Source organism: Cydia pomonella, chromosome 1, assembly GCF_033807575.1.
Source record: "Cydia pomonella isolate Wapato2018A chromosome 1, ilCydPomo1, whole genome shotgun sequence".
In the NCBI taxonomy this organism is placed as follows: domain Eukaryota; kingdom Metazoa; phylum Arthropoda; class Insecta; order Lepidoptera; family Tortricidae; genus Cydia; species Cydia pomonella.
Genome location: NC_084703.1, coordinates 49,576,754 through 49,595,692, shown reverse-complemented (window position 1 = coordinate 49,595,692; position 18,939 = coordinate 49,576,754). Strand labels below are relative to the sequence as shown.

Sequence of the window (18,939 nt, the reverse complement as noted above, 5' to 3'; positions counted from 1 at the left end):
TAAAAATATATATTAAATTATCCTTAGAGATGTAGAGGGTCGCCAAGGCTTGAATTCTTATATAAATAATTAAAAGACAAAAAAATTAAAACAGACAAGAACCGAATGAAGTGTCTCACGTTAATGTCACTCAAAAGTAAAGTTACATACTTTAACATAACCTGTACCCCGTGTAAGCTTAAACAGACCGGTCTCCACAAACAGCACCCGTTCACGAGTATGACGTGTATCTCAGCCATCGCCTCCCTCAACCTTCATTCGGGAAAGTGCCGACCCGATCAACGACGCCACCGTAAGTAAAGACTTTTAAGCGAGCATGACATGTCATGAGCAACTTTATCGTTAGCAGAATAAGTTGATAATAAGAATACGGTCCGCAGCGACCGAAACGCAAATATCACTGTCGCACCAATACGAGTGATAGCGAGACTCAAAGCGTTTCTTGTCGTAGCGTAAGCGATTGGCTAGGCACCCTGATCATTGTGAACATCTGCCGCTAACTGTACGAACATAGTATTTGTATGCCTTTTGTAATTCAATTATTTCGTAGTTTCTCAAATATAATACACATACATACATGTACATACGAGTATAATCAAGACATTCTCTTCCTTCACTTTCATAATCTTCCTCATACAAGATACAAGATGCAAGATACAAGATACAAGATGCAAGATACAAGATACAAGATGCAAGATACAAGATGCAAGATACAAGATACAAGATGCAAGATACAAGATACAAGATACAAGATGCAAGATGCAAGATACAAGATACAAGATGCAAGATACAAGATACGCTTGCCGGTTTAGGGTGCTCTTGATCTGGCCTTTCTTTTTACCCCGATTTGATCAGAGAAAGTCCGCCGATGTCTACCGCTTCCAGCTCCCTCTTCTACTTCTCCCTTGTACTCCCTTAGCCTTCTTTCACTCATTATTTCTTTCACTCGTTATTGACGACCGGCTTGGCCTAGTGGGTAGTGACCCTGCCTACGAAGCTGATGGTCCCGGGTTCAAATCCTGGTAAGGGCATTTATTCGTGTGATGAGCATGGATATTTGTTCCTGAGTCATGGGTGTTTTCTATGTATTTAAGTATTTATAAATATTTATATATTATATATATCGTTGTCTAAGTACCCTCAACACAGGCCTTATTGAGCTTACTGTGGGACTTAGTCAATTTGTGTAATAATGTCCTATAATATTTATTATTTTATTATTATTATTATTTCCACGTGTCCAAATCGTTGAGTTGGTTTACTTACCTATATCCATTTTTGTCACTACATCTTCATTCAATCCACACTTTTTCCTTATCAAATATAATATTTATCTTTATTGTTATTGTTGGGAATGTTATAGGTTTTATCGGCGCAGTATTGTTTCTCGGTTTTCATTTCATTGTTAGCTTTTACAGACAGCAGTCACTTGTTTATTTTATTTTAGTTTAAGTTTTAAAAAAGCGTGTTAAAAAAGGCCCTGGCGGCACTTAGTCGCTGGGGCCTTTGCATGCCAGAGGATTCTTTCAGGTAAGAATTACAATTTTAAAACCGTAAGGTAAAAAAACCGGACAGGTGTGCGTTCTTTTTACTCGCGCACCGAGGGTTCCGTACAAACCTTGAATTATCTCGTGTAACTATAAAGGCGAAATATTTTGATCAGAAGTACCTATACTAAAAATATTTGTATACCGCGCCATCTATCGGCAAATTTTCTAAATAATTTGGGTGATGCATGTAAGTTTTTCGGGGATAAATCTCTAACATGTAAACTGATTTCTAAAATTGTAGCGTTATTTGAAAAAAAGATGTCTTTAATGTAATCTCATGGATATTCGGTCTGGCTACTTACAACATGGTTTGTGACAGTTCCCTAAGTATCATATTATTATTATAAAAATCAAGAGTGAGAATGTAAGTAAAGTTACAATATTTTTTTGACAGTTTTAATGCGTCTGGTAAAACCACCGGCGGAAATGGTCTGGCAATGTTGATTATAAATTTTTACGAGTTATTAATATTTTTACCAACCTTTAGCACCTTGTACCAGACAAATGGCCTTCTGGCCAATATAGCCGGTATGCAGACATTAAAAGTACATATTAACACTATATTATTGCATATATTTTAGTCATAGGAAATAAGTAAGGTCTGACGGCTCTGGAATCGAGCAAGATAGAAGATACTCGTATAGCTCAAAAATGGTTGGACCGATCTTGTTCACTATAGTATTCATTGAAAGTATTTATTTAAGCATTTGTTTAACGATTTGGAGACTTATTTGTCTTTAAAGACCTATCCAATGATACCCCACACTATTGGATCAAAGTAAAATATCATTTTGTATGGTAGATACCCAAAAAAAAAAATTTTTTAGCACTTTTTATTTTGTCGTTCTGTCGCCATGCATGATTTATATATCCATGCCAAATTGCAGCTTTCTAGCACTAACGATCACGGAGCAAAGCCGCGGACGGATGGATGGACGGACACGGCGAAACTATAAGGATTTCTAGGTCTTATTATTTCTATTTTAAAATTATTATTCTTTATTTATTCCGATTCGTAGTTATTATTATTTTTGTTATTGTGTTGTGACGATCTTTTTGTGAATGCATTTTATTTTGACATGTAAATTATAATGTACATTTCCAATAAGAAATAAATGAATCTAATCTAATCTAATCTAGGTGACTACGAAAGACTGAAAACAATATGCCAAGACAAAATAGAAATATTTTTCAGGTACTACAGCACCTTTTCAAATCTAAATGCTGACATGTAACGAATACGTCTACCGTTCCAAAAATAACTTCAAAGAAAAATAAGAGCTCTGAGAAGCCTCCTTGGGCACCGTGTGCTGAACCCTGAGCCTTACTCGTACCCGCGGCGGCGAGCGGATGGCGACCGACGGCCGAAACACAGAAATACAGACAACACTCGTACGTAGACACTCAAGAATAGCTTCTAAAATACTTGTATCGCCTATGACAGGTCCCATGAACAGCCGGCATGATGATACAGAAACTCGAGTTCAACGTTTCGATCACCTACTCTCTTTTCTTTAAATTTAAATCTATACAAATGTTAAGTTAACACGCAGTAAGGTACGACTTTTTGTTGTTCAGAACGCTTTGGCTAATAATAATACCACCTAATAATACCTATATTTAGTTTAAAACGGCAGTTCTTTCAAAAAGCAAAAAAGGTACAGATGTAGTAAAGTGCGGGGCACTAGATCGGCAACAGCGATCACTTTATTGAATTCATTCCAGTACCACTCTCCTCGAATCTTATTTTTTTCCTGGTCCTTGAGTTCGACATCCTTTAGCTCGCTTTCGTCTAATTTATCTGAACCTAATGCATTACATATATCGCGTTGCCGCGTACATAATACATTCTGCTTGTAACTACTAGTGTCATGATAACTAAATAAGAAAGGTATGACTAGAACCTGATGCTCTACGCGGCGTACGCGGTCATCTAGAGACCAAGTCCTTACGAGGCCAAGAGTTGTTATCTCTTCCAGATATCTGCCCGATGCCAGGCATGGCGCAAGGAGAAGCCACTCTAGTCCAAGAGAGCGCGTACCCGTGGGTCGTGCGGGTGCCACGCGTGCGGCACAGCTCTACTGCACCGGCGGCCACGGTCTGCGCGGCGGTCGGGATCCGGCCGGGTGTTTACAACAGCTGCTTGATGTATTGCCACATACGTCAAATAATATCCTTAAGTAAGTAACAAACTTCAGAACGTTCGGGTTCAGAACCCCTTGCGATGTAGTGCCGCCCTTCATAAAGTGTTAGTGTCCAAACTCCTGAGCAAGAACATAAAAATACGCATATATAAGACGGTCATACGGCCCATACTCATGTACGGATGCGAGACTTGGACTCTAACACTTAAAGAAGAAAATAAACTCCTGGTGACAGAAAGGAGAATACTTTGAAAGATCCTGGGCCCTGTGAGAAGAGAGGATGGCAGCCTTAGACTCCGCAAAAACGTCGAGATTGAAGATCTTGTGGCTACACCCAATATTGTCGGCGAAACAAAAGCTCACCGTCTCCGCTGGCTTGGCCACGTTTTGAGAATGGAGGAGGATCGCGACGCTAAAAGGGCATACCTGGGACGCCCGGTAGGGCGAAGGCCTATCGGACGTCCCAGATATCGCTGGGGCGATGCTGTTGAAGCGGACTTGCGCGATCTCCAGGCCGATGACTGGCGGGAGATGGCGCAGGATCGAGACAACTGGCGTGTACTCGTGTCGGAGGCCAAGACTCATTTTGGGTCGCTGCGCCATTAAGTAGTAGTAAGTAACAAACTTTAACATGAAAGTAAAATAATCGTAGGAATCAGGCTAAGGGTATGCAGAGACGCAGGCGCCGCAGTTCCACGCAGCGCTCAGGGTAGAACAGATTTTATAAAGCATGGAACATCCTTGAGCTACGTACACTGCAGTGCAAGCACGTACTGCGATGCATCATACATACGTCTGTCCTACTCAGGGGGCCTACCGCAAAAACCGAAATTCCCAAATTGCGGGGATCTTTCTCTTTTACGCTCACTAAGACGTAATTAGAGTGACAGAAAAAAATACCCGCAATTGACGAACATCGATTTTCGCGGTTATAGCCCTGGGCCTCATTGTAACTAGTGCTGGCACAGATTTCTGAGCAACGAGTGCAGGTGGAGACGTGTTTTAATATTATTTTATAGTTTTGTTTCAATTATAGAACATTTAATTTAATTATTTCGTTGGGAGATTGTATGTATGATACAAATCGTCCAGACTATTAAAAAAAGACATTGAAAGAGTTATAAGTTATGAGTTATGAGTTATAAGTTATAAGTTATAAGTTATAAGTTATAAGTTATAAGTTATAAGTTATAAGTTATAAGTTATAAGTTATAAGTTATAAGTTATAAGTTATAAGTTATAAGTTATAAGTTATAAGTTATAAGTTATAAGTTATAAGTTATAAGTTATAAGTTATAAGTTATAAGTTATAAGTTATAAGTTATAAGTTATAAGTTATAAGTTATAAGTTATAAGGTTAGGTGAATAATGCCAATACAATGTTGTGCACATAAACTCATTGAGTTACATCTAACCGAAAATCGTTTTTAAGTTATTCGTGAGATAACTACATATCTCGAGAAAACAAATTCCGCACGAGTAGAGCGATTTTTTAGATAGATAATCACTTTGCCAAATACTTCTTCTACGGTTTCACAAACTATAATGTAGCAACAACTCGTTAATTTCATAATTACATTCTGAACTCATTTTGTTCGTCAAAACTCTATTATATATTGGACGCGAACTAAGCGCAGATTCGCAGCATACGGAGGCGGCCTGTGTCCGCCTTTTTTGCCGTGCTGTGCGTCGCCTGCGTGTCAGGTTACGTTTAGCCTCCTTAGAGCGCCGGTAAGCTTTTCTCACGTCAGCAAGTGAGCCTAGCACAAATAATAATAAATAAAATTAAAATAAAAAAAGATTATAGGACATTATTACACAAATTGACTAAGTCCCACAGTAAGCTCAATAAGGCTTGTGTTGAGGGTACTTAGACAACGATATATATAATATATAAATATTCATAAATACTTAATTACATAGAAAACACCCATGACTCAGGAACAAATATCCATGCTCATCACATGAATAAATGCCCTTACCAGGATTTGAACCCGGGACCATCGGCTTCATAGGCAGGGTCACTACCCACTAGGCCAGACCGGTCGTCACTTAGTTAACCGATTGCAAATTTGGCATGTTAGCCATTTCTGGATAAAAAAATCCATATTGTTACTTGAAATATTTGTTTTTCTACAAAATTCAAAGCTGAGACAATGATATTTAGATGTCTGCAAAAAATTGGCAAGAGAAAATATTTTGGACACAATTTTACCGTTTTATCGTTTTACTTTATGGTACTCTTCATGCAATTATTTTGTTTCAGGAAGAATTCCCTGTAGACCAAAACCCTGTATAGGTTAGACAACATGTACGCGAGGAATTCGCTTTGCAACAAAATACTCCCAATGGTGGACAATTCGGAGTATTACTAGGCCGCCTGCGTCCACTCCTGCGACCCGCTGCAACACTCCAGCAACAACGCCACATGCCACCGCTACCTGTTCGGGCTGGGGCACGTGGTGCTCGACAACGATGAGCTAGTCGGCATAGTTACGTGGCCGTGCGGGAATAATGCTTGGGTCTGGGCTGGACGAGAAAAGTAGGTCGCTGCGTGTGAGAGCGGACCCCGACACTCGCTCTGCTGTATTCTGGCCTGTGCAGAGAAAATGTCTGCATTTGTCTAGATACAAAAGGACGACCGGTAGCGTGGATATCTAGCTAAAGCAGGCAATCGAGAGTACGAGTACGAGCTGAATAACACCGACATACATATTTTATATACATGTAATACATTCATACCAGATAGACCAATTTTATACTTTTACTTAGTCTTGGTGGTTTTTAATAATGGAATCTGTCGATCATTCTGACAGTGGTACCTAACGCACGAAATGTCCTTTGCTAATCGGTATTCAGCCGTGACGTCATGCTTGGGGAATAGCCGTCGCGTATTATGGAGAAGCAAGAAAATTGCTATTTTTACCGTGAAATATTGCGTTCAGATATACAGTTGCCATACAAACTATTATTCAATAAAATGTAAGTAATCGAATTGTACCATTTCGTTCATCTCGAAATGCAAATTAATAAAATATTTTAAAATGTTGAGGTCTTGTATTTTTTTTATTTGTTTTCCCCGTTTTATGAAGATAAATCATTTTGTATAGGTAACTAGATTGTGTAATAAAATCATTACCATAAAATTAACAAAAACTGTTAATAGTCTTTTTAGTCCGTGGTTTCTGAAAGCGCTGAAGGTTATCCAAATCTACACATTGCTCTCAATCTGACCTCTTGTTGACTCGCAGCGTCTCGGGCTGGCACCATAGCGGCAGCGTCAACCAAGGATGAGGACGGGCTCAAAATGTACGCAAAATATGATCCATAAATTATTGGATGAACCCTTAATGGCGCTTTCATACAATCAAGCTGAAATCCAGTCGCGTCACAATAAATATGCGATTGAATCTACAATGCGCATGTGTACTGCGACGTGGCTGCAGGGTCGAGGGGTGAACGGAAGGGAGAGGTTCTGTGTCAGACTCTTGAACCTGCTCGAAGCTCATGGTGGAGCAGTCATCAGGTCCGGGCCGGGTCATGCAGCGACTAAAGCTGATCGGCTCAGTGACGTCACCCACAAGTCCCCTGAGCACCGTGTTCTGGAGGCTCATTCCACGATCAAATGCGCAAGATGTGCGTTTAGCGAACGGAGTACTGAAATTGTGAAACATATCCAATAATTCAAAACTATTTATTTTTTAATCGAATTTACGTATCTAATTTCTAAGTAAAGCTTTGTAAAGTTACTGTTGCGAAATAAAATTTACTACCGGTTGTTGTAATTTGATCCTTATAAACTTTCGCAACAAACATCAAAATTTGCAAGATATGGAGCAATATAGTTGAGCAATATTCATTTTCTGCTCGTAAAATTCACAACTAGGTATAATATTTTTATTGCAAAACAGCAATCACGTTTCCTAATTTAACTTTCGCAATAAACAATCTAACTGTGATTTATTCATTTTAATAATAGTAAAAATTTCAACATTTCAATTGGTTATCAAAGACTGCATTCATATTTTTTTTGTTCTCGCAAGATAATATTTTCAAAAATAAAATGCTGAAAGGATTATTGTTTCTAGCTTTAATATACCTGTGCCAAGGCTACATGAATTCTAGGTTACAGAATTGGTTTCAAGAAAAACGCCAGATCGGGTTCCTGCCCGCAGCCGCCGGTATCGACAGCGACAGCGGCAAGCCGCGCGGCCTCGCGCCGTACCCGCAGCCCTGGCGGCAGGCTGATCGCCGCGGCTTCGCGCCGTACCCGCAGCCCTGGCGGCAGGCTGATCGCCGCGGCCCCGCGCCTTACCCGCAGCCGTGGCGGCAGGCTGATCGCCGCGGCCCCGCGCCGTTCCTGCAGCCGCGACGGCAGGCGGAGGACAGCCGCCAGCCGCCGGACCATCCCAACCACGACAACAGCCGTAAATATTCATATCATTTTTTTTTTATATTACATCCAGAGAGGTAAATGAGGACTACGTTTGTATGAAAACTCTTGTGGGCGTAGTTTAAGGACGTACCCGGGTCCACGGGTCACCGGGTACCGGGGGTCCTCTACTTTCGTCTTCACATATTATCTTTCAATAATACCTGCCTCGTTAGTAAAAAGGATCAGTGAAGGTCTTTGTGAATGAACATGTCTTCTGTTAATTGTGCAACCGTTCCAGATTTCTGCCCCATGCCGGGAATGGTGCAAAGAGGGGCCAGGCTGATTGAAGACTATAACGCGTACCCGTGGCTAGCGCGGGTGCTACACGTGCGGTGTGTAAAATTGACTACTTGACAGTTTTTTGTAAATAATGTCAAACGATCTTGATTTTTCTGAGGATCAAATATCTATATAGGACTCATGGCATTTAAGCAACACAAAGGTCAGAAATGAGAGTTAAAGTCTGACGCTCGCATTCGACGATTGAAACGCCTCTAACAAAATGATATCGTGATGTGACGTCACATTTTATAAGTCTGTCCTAAATGTATGGAAGAAAATTGCCGTTTTAACCCTAAAATATTGCGTTTATGTGTATAGTTGGCATACAATTTATTTTTCAATAAAATGTATGGAATTGAATGGTACTCGTACTTACCATTTTCTTTTCTATTTTTGAAAGACAACAAAAAAAAATTTTTTAGACTTTGGAGCTTTGTATGTTTTATAATCTCAATATAATTTTTTTAATTCCACTTTTTTATAATAGATGGCTCATTTTCAATCCAATTAACCAAATTTTGTTATAATACTCAACATGTGTCTAGTACCCAATTAGGCAACTATTCTATCAAACAAATACAAGAAACACAGCCGTATTTTTACCCGACTGCCAAAGGGAGGAGGGTAATGTTTTTCGAGTGTATGTATGTATGTATGTTTCTTTGTGGCCTCCTGTAGCCTAAACGGATTGATGGATTTTGATGTATATAAGGTATCGTTAGATTCGTCTTGATCACGGGAGTATCATAGGATGTTTTTTGAGGGTAACTAAAGTTATAAATTATTAATTTTAAATATAAAAATAAAATAAAAAAAAAACCCCAACTGCACACTAAAAAAGAGGAAAACAAGCCCCACAAGAATATTGTTGTTGATGGTACAGTCGAGTTCATATAATGAGCAAATCCAAGGCTTCAAAAATAAACGAGCATAAAAAAGTACATATGCATCTGAACAGATTAACCAGTCAAAAATAAATACACATATCATGGTACCACAATCAGGTTAATGTCATCAGATGGCCGGAATCTTTTTCTCAGCCATATGGACTGGAATGTGGTATACGCCAAGGTGGGTTAACCTCACCGAGGCTGTTCAACCTATATATTAACGCACTGATAGAGGAGCTCAGTAACACTCGTATCGGCTGCCATATCGATGGAGTTTGCGTAAATAATCTGAGCTACGCCGACGATATGGTGTTGCTGAGTGCCTCGGCCTGCGGACTGGCTAAGCTCATCGATCTATGTGAGAAATACGCTTCTAGCCATGGTATGCTGTAGAATGTAAACAAAAGCCAATGCGTTGTCTTTAAGGCCAGAGGTAAAGCTACACCCAAGTTCCCAAGTGTCCAACTAAATAGCCATCCGCTACGAATAGTGGATCAATTTAAATATTTGGGACACATGGTGACCTCTGACCTTAAGGACAACGTAGATATTGAACGCGAACGCAGAGCGTAGTCCGTCAGAGCTAATAAGGAGTGGTTCAGTAAAAAGTGGCGGTGAATTATCTAGTATATTTTTTTATTTCTTACTAATTATGAGACAGTTTATTTTTTTCAGTAATCTGTAGATAAAATACTATATAATAACAATACAATCATATTGAAAAAATATGAGATTGTTTGAGTTTTCTCATTTTTATTGCAATGTACTTCGTAACTTTTTGTACAACACAATTTGACAATCTTCACCTGCCGTTTCCCACAATGCCATACTTGAATTTCAATTTTCACAATTAGTTTTATACTTTTAGGAATATCATCTTACGAGTAAATTATACCAATAAACTGGAGTTCACCTGCGATAGTCAGGAAGTCTCTTCAATCTAACCTCTGACAGAGGTTTTTCTATGGGAGACAAATTTCTGTAAAAATCGCAAATACACAAAAATGGAAATTCCATGTAACTACCTCAAAGTGAAGTCAAATCAAAAAAGTGCAATATCGAGCATAAGATAATTTAATAATGTATTAAGTAGCTTATCAAACTTAAAGAAAAAACTATGTTTATGAGAAATACCTCATAAATTCTCTCAGAAGACGCTGTTCAAAAAATCTTAGGAGACAATAGTATAAAAGACGAACACTTCAATTCGCCCTTTCATTTTAAATACGATTGTATTTAATTGTAAAGAATAGTATGTACGGATTACTACAAAAATGCGCTGCTTAAAAACTATCACTAAATAAAATGAAAAATCCACATAATGTGCTGCTATTTTTTTTCTGAACCACTCCTCATGATAGCTCGCAGGCTTGCTCACTGTTCCAAAGATGTAAATCTGTTCAGATGCATATGTACCTTTCTATGCTCATTTATTTTTGAAGCCTTGGATTTGCTCATATATTTATGAACTCGACTGTAAGTATCGCTGGCGGGGACCAACAACCAAAATGACTATAAGTAACCCTCTGTTGGTCCCCGCCTGCGATACTTACCATCAACAACAATATTCTTGTGGGGCTTGTTTTCCTCTTTTTTAGTGTGCAGTCGGGATTTTTTTTTTTACTATAATTATTTTTACAGTACATATGGTGCTACTTTATAGCACTAGTGCGAAAATGACCATATTCCGTTACTGTGTCGAACATTTAAAGGGCCATATGTACTGTGAAACGTTGTACGATACGTGTGCGAATAGGTAATTCGCAACTCGTGTCGATTTAAAACACTCCCTTCGGTCGTGTTTTAATTTATCGCCACTCGTTTCGAATTTCCTATTTTTCGCACTTGTATCGTAATGTACTATTACAGTACATATGGTGCTACATTACCGCACTAGTGCAAAAATTAACATATTCCGTTACTGTATCGAACATTTAAAGGGCCATATGTACTGTGAAACATTGTACGATACATGTGCGAATAGGTAATTCGCAACTCGTGTCGATTTAAAACACTCCCTTCGGTCGTGTTTTAATTTATCGCCACTCGTTTCGCATTTCCTATTTTTCGCACTTGTATCGTTGTCTCAATGCAAAAATGTGGTAAATTGCTAATGATCGTATTTTTATTTAAAATTAACAACTATTAAAATATAAATATATAACTTATCTTGCATTTCTAACAGTTGGGAATCTAAATCAATGTCGCCCATGATCTGCACGGCGGCCGGGATTAAAAAAAGAATATTTATAACTGCTGCCAGATGTATCGCGACGTAAGCCAGATATTGTTATCCTACCACAAATATATGTCTTATCGAAGAAGTTATGTGAAAATATAACACGAGGAACGCGAAAGATTTTAACCACGCACTTCTGAGGCCAAAAGAAAAAAAAAATGTTATATGAGTTTTAGTCAATTTTGCCAAAAAAAAATTTTTTTTTATCAGATTTTTGAATGTATTTGTACATAAAAAGTTAACGTTATGGTAAAACTGGCACTAAAAAAGAATTTTTACGATTTTTTTTTTGTAAAACCTAGTTTCTGTCAAAGGTTACTTGTCACTTGGCATCATCGCTATAAAAATGCGTTTTGCACTAAATTACAACAAGAAGATTTTTTTTGGGTTCCGTACCTCGAAAGGAAAAAACGGAACCCTTATAGGATCACTTTGTTGTCCGTTCGTCCGTCCGTCCGTCTGTCTGTCTGTCCAGACCCTGTTTGCTCAGGAACGCGTGGAGGTACCAAGCTGGAATTTATATTAAATACTCAGGTCTACTGTCCCTTCGAGCTGTGAAAAAATCAAACTTCTAAGCCAACGCAATCAAAAGATACAGCCGTTTATGCCGCAAATTTCCGCAAATTTTCGACACTCGCAAGGGAGTCAAAACCTACAGGGTACTTCCCTTGAACTAAGAATCTTGTAATTTGGTACGAAACAACGTCTTATAGCACAAATAAAGAAAATGTTGTGAAAACCGTTAATTTTTAGTTATATCATATATACATACCTACAGGTTTGTACGGAACCCGAGGTGCTCGAGTCCAACTCACACATGGCCAGTTTTTTTAATTTTTTTTTTTTTAAGTTTTTTTAATTGTTATTAACTCTGAAACTAGTCGAAATCCAGAACAGTTTATTCGATATTTTAGTATCTAAATTTGATCAGAAATACCAGTGTATTTAAAATCATTCGGTTTCCTCATGTTACACCGTGTATAGAAATAAGGAAGTCAGTTAATTTTTTCTGTTCCTATCTAAAAGAATAACTTCAATTAGTTCATTACAATAAAAGACGCACAAGTTAGGCAATATAATCCAAATCCAAACTATATAACATAATATTATAAATACGAAAAAAGGTTCTGTCTGTCTGTCTGTTCACTTTTCACGCTTAAACCGCTGAAACGCTTGAGTCCATCCTCTGAACTGGACAACTAGTCGTTTACAAAATATTTGAAAATATATTATTTATTACCGTGGATGGATGGCATAAGTACTGATTATGCTTCTAACTCAATAACTTTACCGCAATTAATATCATTACGAAATTAAATCTGAATTAGTTATAGATCAGATCTAATTCATATTTGCATACAGGCGGCATCCGCTTGGTGAACCATTACATTTAATTAAAGTGTTAAAAGGACTCTACGTGCTGGCTTCGGCTTCACGCACGCCTCCCATATGTCCGGAACACCATTGTTCCGTAGTAGGAAAGTTATACAAATAATAATAGAAACATGAAATAAAACAACGTTGTCTCCATACTTGGTCTGGGGTGTATCAATAGTCTATTCAATGTATTTACTCGGAATTTTAGCTGTGACATATATTATAACTATAACTAGCATAAAATTGTCGCGCTAACATCAGTACCCCTAGTGTAAATAAATTTGATTTCCAAACGTGACGTACGCGTTTGCGTTTAGTCTCATTTTGTATTGGATTTCGAAAGAGCGCGCCAAGCGGGACGTTTTGGAAACTCAAAATCCTATACAAAATGAGACTTAACGCAAACGCGTTCGTCACGTTATGATGTCGATCATAGTTACACTAGGGGTACAGAGTTTCCAACCCGCGCATTTAAAATCGTTATATTATTCTAGAGCCAAACCTTACTACACAAAAGTACTTATAGGACCGATTACGCAACTACAAGCATTAACGTTTGTGACGCCATCTCCACCGACGAAACAATTGTTCGACGATATTGGGATCATCGTAACTTATTTCTTGACTAAAGACCGCAATGGCGTCTTAAGAAACGCGTCGTTTGACAACTTCCTGCCGATCCCGCATAACCCGCGCACCGCCGAGCGTTACTGGTTCCAGGACTGGGCCGCGGACGCCACCTACAAGATCGTAGGATTCATTGCGCCGGTAAGCTTTCTTCACGTCAATGTTCGTTCATTCCAATGCGGTACATCGTCATTTTAAACATTTACCGAAATATTTAAACTAGGTACTTAACAGGTGGAGATTTTGAATCGATTGCAGATCTTAGATACAGTACCCCTAGTGTAAATAAATTCGATTTTGAAACGTGACGTACGCGTTTGCGTTTAGTCTCATTTTGTATTGGATTTAGAAAGAGCGCGCCAAGCGGGACGTTTTGGAAACTCAAAATCCTATACAAAATGAGACTTAACGCAAACGCGTTCGTCACGTTATGATGTCGATAAAATTTACACTAGGGGTACAGAATTAAATACCTATTAATACATTTTTGGAAGTTAAATACTGATTATTTAGTTGTCATCACAGCTAGTTAATGCGCAAGCCTTTGATCTTAATCAATTATTTTAAGTGCCTATGCTTTCAAGCGGTGTTGGCCGAGTGGATATGACGTGTGATTTTCAATCCGGAGGTCGCGGGTTCAAATCCTGGCTCGTACCAATGAGTTTTTCGGAACTTATGTACGAAATGTCATTTGATATGTACCACTAGCTTTTCGTGACATCGTGCGGAAACCTGCATACATCTGCGAAGAAATTCAAAGGTGTATGTGAAGTCCCCAATCCGCATTGGGCTAGCGTGGGGACTATAGCCCGAGCCTTCTCACGTATGAAAGGAGGCCTGTGCCCAGCAAGGGGACGTATATAGGCTGAATTATGCTTTAAAGACATTCTTAATAGTTATTTACGATACACGTGCAGAAAATAGGAAATTCGCAAGGAGTGGTGATACATTAAAACACGAACGAAGGGAGTGTTTTAAATCGACACGAGTTGCGAATTACCTATTCACACGTGTATCGTACCGATGTATTATGTGTATAGTACATATGGCCCTTTAAAGTTTCGATATATGCACGGAAAGTGCTCATTCCCGCACGCGTGCGGGAAAGTAGCACCATATGTACTGTAAAATATTTTTTGTTACAAGCTTAAAGTGTTAGAGAAATTTTTAGAATATTTTTAGTGGCAATTTTCTAAGTGTCAATATTATTAAGTATTTGTTTGCTATAGGAAGACTCGCCGTCGACCCAAAACCTGTACGAGCTTGGCGATATGTACGGGGACAACTCGCTCTGTAACAAAATACTCCCGATGGAGGACAACTCGGAGGACTACTGGACCGCCTGCGTCCACTCCTGCGACGCACAACAACACTCGCGCAACAGCACCACATGCCACCGATACCTGTTCGGGCTGGGGCACTTGGTGCTCGACAACAATGACCAGCTAGTCGGCATCGTCACATGGACGTGCGGGAACAATGCTCGGGACAGGGCTAGGAGAGGAGATCTGCCGCTGCCTGTGGGGGTGGCGGTGCCCGACGCTCGCTTCGACTCAAACCTGAAATGTGCAGAGAAGTTGAACCAGCAACCCATCGACGATTATAGAATTAATGAATATCTACATAGTACTTGCAATTAATAGAGTTAATCAAATAGAATCACTTGGGGGCCCTTCCGTACGCCGTGCCTGTAAACCGCACTACCCTACACATCCTTTTGGCAGATCTGTTTCGCTCTCTTGTCCCTTAAGCCGTCGACATCCCGAACCCTCTTTGTACACTCAACAACACATGGCAAATAAAGGTAAAGAAAGGAATCGTCTCTCAGTGGCATCCCCTTCCACGCAAGTGGACTTCTGCAATATCAGGGGACTGCACTCAAATTTGAGCGCAGTCCATTACCACCTGGAATCTGCGCAGCCAACCATCCTAATTCTAACGGAGACGCTGATATCCTGCCGGCGGATACTGCATACTTACTATATCCTGGCTAAACATTTGAGCACAAGTTCATGAAACACGCTGGTGTATGTATGTATGCCCGGCAGGAGGTCTGCTGTCGCCGCCTCCATGCCTTTGAAGACAGGGACCTGTCAGTTCTGTGGGTGGACTACAGCGGCCACACTCGTGTCTACGCGTGCTTGTACAGGTCTCATAGCGGTAACACGGAGACAACCCGCCTCTTCAAGCACCAACAATTGACGGCCAACCAGCTTTCGACGCGTGTGTCAGCAGATTGGTACGGACTGCGTGAATTCTACGCTTCGTAACCATGGAGGCAGCTCTGCTTCACATCAGAAGATCCTGACTCCTGCGCAGCCAATATTGCCGAGACAATACTGCCGGGAATGGATTTTTTCATTCCCAACTCGGTAATAGCTGCGAGAGCTAGAGAAGCTACAGTTCACAAGCTAGCCGCTTACAGGGCTTGGATCAAGGCCGTAGCTAATAAGGATCCGAACGTTTTTGATGTGAAACGCAAATTAAACGCGGCCTCGAGGTCCAGTAAAGAAGCCATTGCCAGAGCTAAATACGATTTCGTCGGCAGAATTCGTGAGAAACTAGCGGGCTACCCCACTGGGAGTCGCACGTTCTGGTCGCTCGCCAAAGCTGCCGAGGGAAATTTTTGTCAGTCGTCTTTACCACCACTGTGTAAAGCTGATGGTCATCTGGCCCGCAGTGCAAAGGAGAAAGCCGATCTTCTAGGTATTCTTTTTGCCTCAAACTCGACCCTGAACGATGACGGTACTCGTAACGCCGTGCCGGCCACCATCCCGCAGAGAGATATTCGGCAGGAGTTGCTATCCCTGGACGTTCATAAGTCGAGCGGGCCAGACGGCATACCAGAGATTGTGCTTAAGGAGTCCTGAGTAGTGTCCCATGTTAGCGCGCCTTTTCACACTTTCTAGCAAGAAACGGCATGTTCCATCTTCGTGGAAGACGGCCCTTGTGCACCCTATGCTTAGGGTGACAGATCGGACTCATCGAATAACCTCTCTAAGGCCTATCGCTATAACCTCTCTTCACTCCAAGGTCATGGAGCGTATAATTTACGCAAAGCTCCTGAGATACCTAGAAGAACACGATCTGATTGTGATTAGCGACCGCCAGTAGGGTTTTCGCCACGGTCGCTCAACTGGTGATCTTCTAGTGTATCTCACACACCGCTGGGCTTCGGCCATTGAGAGTCAAGGTGAGGCATTGGCACTTAGCCCAGATATAGCGAATGCACTAGATCGGGTCTTCTTGTCGAAGTTACCATCTTATGGATTGCCGGAGGGACTATGCAAATGGATCGCTAGGTTTTTGTCCGGCAAACGCGTATGACCCGTAGTAGAAGGCAGCTGCTCCGATAGCGTGGACATTAACGTTGGCGTTCCGCAAGGTTCTGTGCCGTGCCCAACACTGTTTTTGCTGCACATCAATCATAATCATAATCATAATCTTTATTGTTTGTGAGAAATGGGTTACATTGCCGGTAATTACTATTGTAACAATTTTACATGGACTCACCAAGACTCTACCTTTACAGGTGTACAAACAAACATTTCCTTAAAACGAAGCATTAATACACTAATAAATCACAATATAAACTCTTACTATTAATAAAAATCATGCAATAACAAAAATGAAATAAAATAAAATTGAAGTCAAATACAATCAAATTCCATTATCTAAATCATAATTTAAAAAATCATTAATACTATAAAAACATCTCTGTACTAGCCAAGCTTGGACTTGTGATTTAAATATATTCAAATTATTATTCTTAAAAATGTCAGGTAATTTATTATAAATACGAATACACATAATATACGAGTTTCTCGAGGAAAGTGCCAAATTAACCGAAGGTTTATGTAAAGTAAACTTATACTGTGTTCTTGTCGCGCGGGGACCCATGGTTTGGAATTCCACAAACAAGTATTTATACTTGTGTACGAAAACACACACTTCGAAAATATACATACTAGGGAAAGTGAGTATGTTGTTTTCTATAAAATAAGTGCGACATGAGCCCATATAGTGTATTCCAAATATGGCTCTGATACAACGCTTCTGTGTTATAAATATTGCGTCTTTGTCAATACAGTTTCCCCAAACTACTAGTCCATATCGCAAGAGAGAATTAACGTAGCCATTATAAGCGAGTAGCGCTGCTTGGGTCGAAACAGTTTGGCTAATTCGTCTAAGCGCAAAAATAAAACTATTTACTTTGGATCGCACATTAGCAGCATGCCACGTTTCATGACATGTTCATCACACGTCACATCAATGACACGTTCTCTATCGACGACATTCATTACTATGCGGACGACAGTACTGGGGATGCCTATTACACAGGCCGTGCCAACATCCCTCGTTCTGTAGTGCTGGAGAGTCGTGAAAAGCTGGATGCCAGCTTGGTCCCTTCGACTCAGTCCAAAGGCACGCTGTACAAATCGTCGACGATCCTTAACTCACAAGCGGTATTGAACCTTTAAGACTAAGGAGAGACTTTGCCTCCTTGTGTGTGTTCTACTGCTTGTACAGTCAAGTCTAAAAATATGGGTGTACACATCTTACTCAAAAATATGTTCCATAGCATCATATTCTAGTGTAATAAGAGCGTAGTACCATATTTATGAGACGATTTTTCCGATACATATTTTTCCACTTGAGTGTACAATGGGCTGTGCTCTGAAGAATTGTTTAGCATGATGCCAACGGCCGCTTTCTATCACCGCACCGCCCACCGTCGGCAGGGTATTCATCCTCACACCCTAGAACCTAAATGGTCGCGTACGGTGCGGTTTAAGAGGAATTTCCTCCCTCGGACGCTCCGGCTGTGGAATGAGCTCCCTTCCGAGGTTTTCCCGAGGGTCTACAGTATGATGGGGTTCTTCAAAAAAGGAGTGTACAGGTGCGCTTGTTCGCCACCGTCGTGGAATTAAAAAAAATGTTCTGAAATCTTCTTTCTAATTTGGCATAGCTTTACACAGAAAGTCACAGGGATTTTATTTGTTTAACAATAAACAAATTCGCTAATTTTTTAATATTGTTCATTAAGAGGCAACAGGAGTGGTCATTCTCCATATAAACCTACTCGACTGTTTCCTCCCTGGTTTTTGAAGCTAGAGCAATGATTTTTTCAACACAGATTATTATTATTAATACCTGTGTTGCACTGTTTTGCTTCTTTGATATGTTTGTTTCTTGAGGCGCTAGTGCACTTCAAATATTCGCAAAAACGGCCTAATTTACTAGGCTGCAAAGAGAAGCATGGTATTCAGAACTCACATCAATTAGCCTAAAAAGTAAAACAGTCCAACACAGATAATATTATTACCATTTAGATCTCAAAATTTCGTTAGATTTGGTTAAGTGTTGGAGGAGGAAACAGTCGAGTACGAAACAT

The 18,939-nt window shown here is 40.0% G+C and overlaps 2 protein-coding genes and 1 long non-coding RNA gene across 3 annotated transcripts; all 3 read left to right on the top strand.

Moving 5' to 3' along the window:
- Positions 1-444: 444 nt before the first annotated feature.
- Positions 445-6,743, top strand: LOC133525946 (uncharacterized). Its single transcript, XR_009800651.1, has 4 exons — positions 445-1,530; positions 2,746-2,942; positions 3,530-3,730; positions 5,961-6,743. It is a non-coding gene; the product is annotated as an uncharacterized LOC133525946 (long non-coding RNA).
- A 235-nt stretch (positions 6,744-6,978) lies between these two features.
- Positions 6,979-8,663, top strand: LOC133525932 (uncharacterized). The gene is made up of 2 exons (XM_061862361.1): positions 6,979-8,121; positions 8,368-8,663. The coding sequence occupies exons 1-2, from the start codon at positions 7,758-7,760 to the stop codon at positions 8,481-8,483; spliced, it is 480 nt and encodes a 159-aa protein (XP_061718345.1). The 5' UTR covers positions 6,979-7,757; the 3' UTR covers positions 8,484-8,663.
- Positions 8,664-9,081: 418 nt separating this feature from the next.
- On the top strand, positions 9,082-15,361 carry LOC133525923 (uncharacterized). The gene is made up of 2 exons (XM_061862347.1): positions 9,082-13,685; positions 14,774-15,361. The coding sequence occupies exons 1-2, from the start codon at positions 13,338-13,340 to the stop codon at positions 15,182-15,184; spliced, it is 759 nt and encodes a 252-aa protein (XP_061718331.1). The 5' UTR covers positions 9,082-13,337; the 3' UTR covers positions 15,185-15,361.
- The last annotated feature ends 3,578 nt before the right edge of the window (positions 15,362-18,939 follow it).